Genomic DNA, 3,534 nt, shown 5'->3' with positions numbered 1-3,534 from the left:
ACCCAGTTTTAGCAAAGAATCCTGTTGAGCCTGTTTAGCAAGAATCCCCCTACCTTCGATATCTAGTCAACTTTATCTTAGTAATTTTCCATCCACTGACCCTCTCACTCTGCTCATTGGCTATAAATGCCCAGCTATCTTTGCTGTATAATCGGAGTTGAGTTCAATCTCTCTCCCCGATTGCAGTTGTCTTGAATAATGTCTTCCTTGCCATTTTTAACAAGTATCCAGGGCAATTTCATTTCTTTAACAGCAACCATCACCAGAAGCTAGGAAGAGGTAAAGAGGGATTCTACCCAGAGTCTTCGGTGGGGACATGGCCCTCTTGATACCTTGATTTCAGACTCCAGCCTCTGGGACTGTGAGGGAGTAAATGTCTGTTGTTTTAAGCCACCCAGTTTGTGGTAGTTCATATGGCAGCCCCAGGACCCTAATACAGAAGCCAGCACAGTCATTTGCCCCACACCTAAGGCATACCTTTTGGGAGTAGTTGAGAGCCTTTTCCATCTCAGACGTGATGGCACTGATATCATCGCTTTCGTAAATACCTGGAAACAAAGCAAAAAAAAGTCATGATCGATCGTGGGGAAGGGATGGAGATTCTGGCAAGCGTCCACATCTGTAAACATGTGAGCCATGTGGAGGTGACCTCAGCCTAAGGGGCAGGGTGGGGTCTTAATGGGCTTAGCTGACTAGCCCCCCCCATACTTTCTGGTGGTAAAGGGGATGGATGGGTATAGTGAGGATACCAAGAGTGGGGCTGGCCTTGGGACCGAGCACCCTGGCACCCAGCCAAGAGATCTCACCCACAGGAAGGTCAGGGGAAAGGTCCTGCTCCTCCAGTGAATAAAAAGATCCACCTTGGGGTTAATTAAAGTAGCTAATGTCCGTAGTGAATAATGTCTGTAGTAATACCTCAAATATGACTCATTTGAGAGGGACTAGAGTATAATGACTAACAAGACAGACTCTGGGTTCAAATCCTGGTTCTACTACTTACTACATCTATGCTTTGGGTTCTGTGTCTCAGCTTCCCTATCTGTAAAATGGGGATAATAGTAATAACACACTTCATAGGGTTATTGTGAGGAATGAATCACAACATATGCAAAACACTTAAAACCGTGTCTAGCATATAATACCTATTCTATAAATGTTTGCTATTTTAGTAATAATCAACAATAATAACTTAAATGTATATGCCTAGCAGTTTTCATGAGTTCCACCCCTGGCTATGCCACTAATTATGTAATCACAGGCACCTCATGTTCTTGGGAGTCATTTCTTCATCCATAATTCAGAGAAGTCGGAATGCACTAGCATGTCCCAAGCTTCAGTCCCTCCTGAATCACGTCACAATTTTGCCTTGTCTGCACATCATCTAAACCATAATTTACTTAACATATATTTTTAATCAATTCACTTTCATGTACTTAAAAGTACACACATATACAAAATTGAGATATAATTGACATATAACATTATATTACTTTCAGGTGTACAACATAATGATTTGATATTTGTGTATATTGTGAAAACAATCATATAACCATTTAAGGGAGGGAAAAAAATTTTCCTCTACCCTCCTAGATTCTCCAGCTGGGGCCTTGGAAATCAAACTGACAGAAGACAGATTAACAAGAGAAAAATAGAGTTTATTAATGCATGCAGTGTGCATACATGGGGGAGAAACTCAGTGATGAGTTACTCAGAGGGAGTGGTTGGAACTTGGGGCTTCTGTAGCATCTTAAGGAAGAATAATAGAAATAACAAGACAAAGGAAATGGGGTTTGGCTTTGAGGGCCGGCAAACTGTGGGAAGGTTAATATTTGGGGGGAACTAATGGAAGACAAGGGTTTTTTAGGTGAGGGGTGTTACATACATTCCCCTTGGTGCTGTGAAGAGCCCAGAGCTGCCAACCAGAGCTTAAGAGTCTAAGATTCTTCCTTCTCCTCCTGGCACAGAAGCAGGACATAGAAATTTATGTCCTGCTTTTAGGCAAATGGGGGAAGGGGAAGCAGAGAGGTTTTTTGGCATCTGCTGTTTCTTAATTGTCTTCAGCTCAAGATAATCCTTATGCCAAAGTGGCACATATTGAGGTGGCATATTCTGATCTCCTACAGCTATGACAAAAAATTGTTGCTCTGTGTTCCATGTACAACAGTCTTGCCAACCACCTGCTGCAAACATATTACCTTTTTTTTTTTTTCTTCTTTTTGCCGTACACGGGCCTCTCACTGTTGTGGCGTCTCCTGTTGCGGACCACAGGCTCTGGACGCGCAGGCTCAGTGGCCATGGCTCACGGACCCAGCCGCTCCGCGGCATGTGGGATCTTCCCGGACCAGGGCACGAACCTGTGTCCCCTGCCTCGGCAGGCAGACTCTCAACCACTGCGCCACCAGGGAAGCCCCATATCACCTTCTGAGAAACGCTAAACTAAGGGAACTTTAGGGTCCCTTCCAGCCCCGACATTCTAAAATATTTTAAAGTAGTCTTACTTTTTTTCTTTTTCACTTTAAAACAATTATGGGAAGATATACATAACAAAAAATGTACCATTGTAACCATTTTTAAGTGTACAGTTCAGCAACATTAAGTACATTTACACTGCCTTGCAGCCATCGCCACCATCCATCTCCAGGACAGTAATTTTACATTTGCAAATGTGATTTTCACATGCCGCTTTCCTGGAATATGTCTATAGCATAGGGAGCTATATTGGCACTGAGACAACTGTCTGGAAAGAAAGATGTGGAGAGTTCAGCCAACTCTTACCCACCTGTGTCTCCAAACCAGTGGAAGCGGCCCCCAGAAGCCCGGGTGACCTCCCGGTAGGCGGCGGCCGTGTCACTGCGGCTGGCATAGCAGGCAGGGGGCGTGGTGTCCATCTGTGACTCGCCCACGTAGAAGAGACACACGTTCAGCTGTAAGTCACAGCCCACACGGGCCTCGGCCACGTAGGCGCTGAGCATGGCCTGTGGGGAGACAGGGAGGAGGGGCCCACAGCTGAGGGCTCTCCAAGCTGCTGATCTCGGGTCAATTCAGCCTAATTGCTTTCTTGAGGACCTACTGTGTACCTGGTCTAGTAAGTATGTGGCACTGAGAATGGAAAGGTGAAAGAGCCTGGGTCACCATTTCTCTTATTATCTTAATAGGGCCTGGCTGGGGAGCTGGGCTTGAGATCCTAGACCAGCATCCTCGACATCCCGTGGAAGCTTGTTAGAGACACAGACTCTCAGGCCCCTTCGGAACCAGGTCTAACAAGATCTGCATTTGAACAACATCTCCAGGTGATTCTTTGGCATGATAAAGTCCAGACTGGAAAAATCATGCTGGAGAAACCAGTTGCTAGGCGTCCACCTAGCAGAAGATGTGGGGTAGCGAAGGATAAGGGATGCCCACGACGTGGCCTACCCACCATGTCCTGGTCAGGGATGCCCCCGGTGAAGAGGTAGATGCCCTGTGATTGCTGTTTGTCTTTGTCCTTGAAGTCCACTTCCACAGCCTTCCGCAGGGCGCTAAGGACATTCCTGC

General features: G+C 45.9%; 1 protein-coding gene across 1 annotated transcript in view; it reads right to left on the bottom strand.

The window, feature by feature from the left end:
* VWA3A (von Willebrand factor A domain containing 3A) overlaps positions 1-3,534 on the bottom strand; it is a gene marked incomplete at its 5' end in the record, with an annotated part of 44,288 nt that overhangs the window by 14,684 nt on the left and 26,070 nt on the right. Inside the window, 3 exons of the mRNA XM_007450005.1 lie at positions 478-548; positions 2,780-2,975; positions 3,419-3,534. The exon at positions 3,419-3,534 is cut by the window's right edge and continues 2 nt beyond it. Of these exons, the coding sequence (XP_007450067.1) occupies positions 478-548; positions 2,780-2,975; positions 3,419-3,534 (383 nt within the window). The remainder of the gene's footprint in view (positions 1-477; positions 549-2,779; positions 2,976-3,418) is intronic.

The sequence above is a fragment of the Lipotes vexillifer genome, unplaced genomic scaffold, assembly GCF_000442215.2.
Source record: "Lipotes vexillifer unplaced genomic scaffold, Lipotes_vexillifer_v1.1 scaffold811, whole genome shotgun sequence".
Classification (NCBI taxonomy): domain Eukaryota; kingdom Metazoa; phylum Chordata; class Mammalia; order Artiodactyla; family Lipotidae; genus Lipotes; species Lipotes vexillifer.
This window is presented reverse-complemented; position numbering and strand designations above follow the sequence as displayed.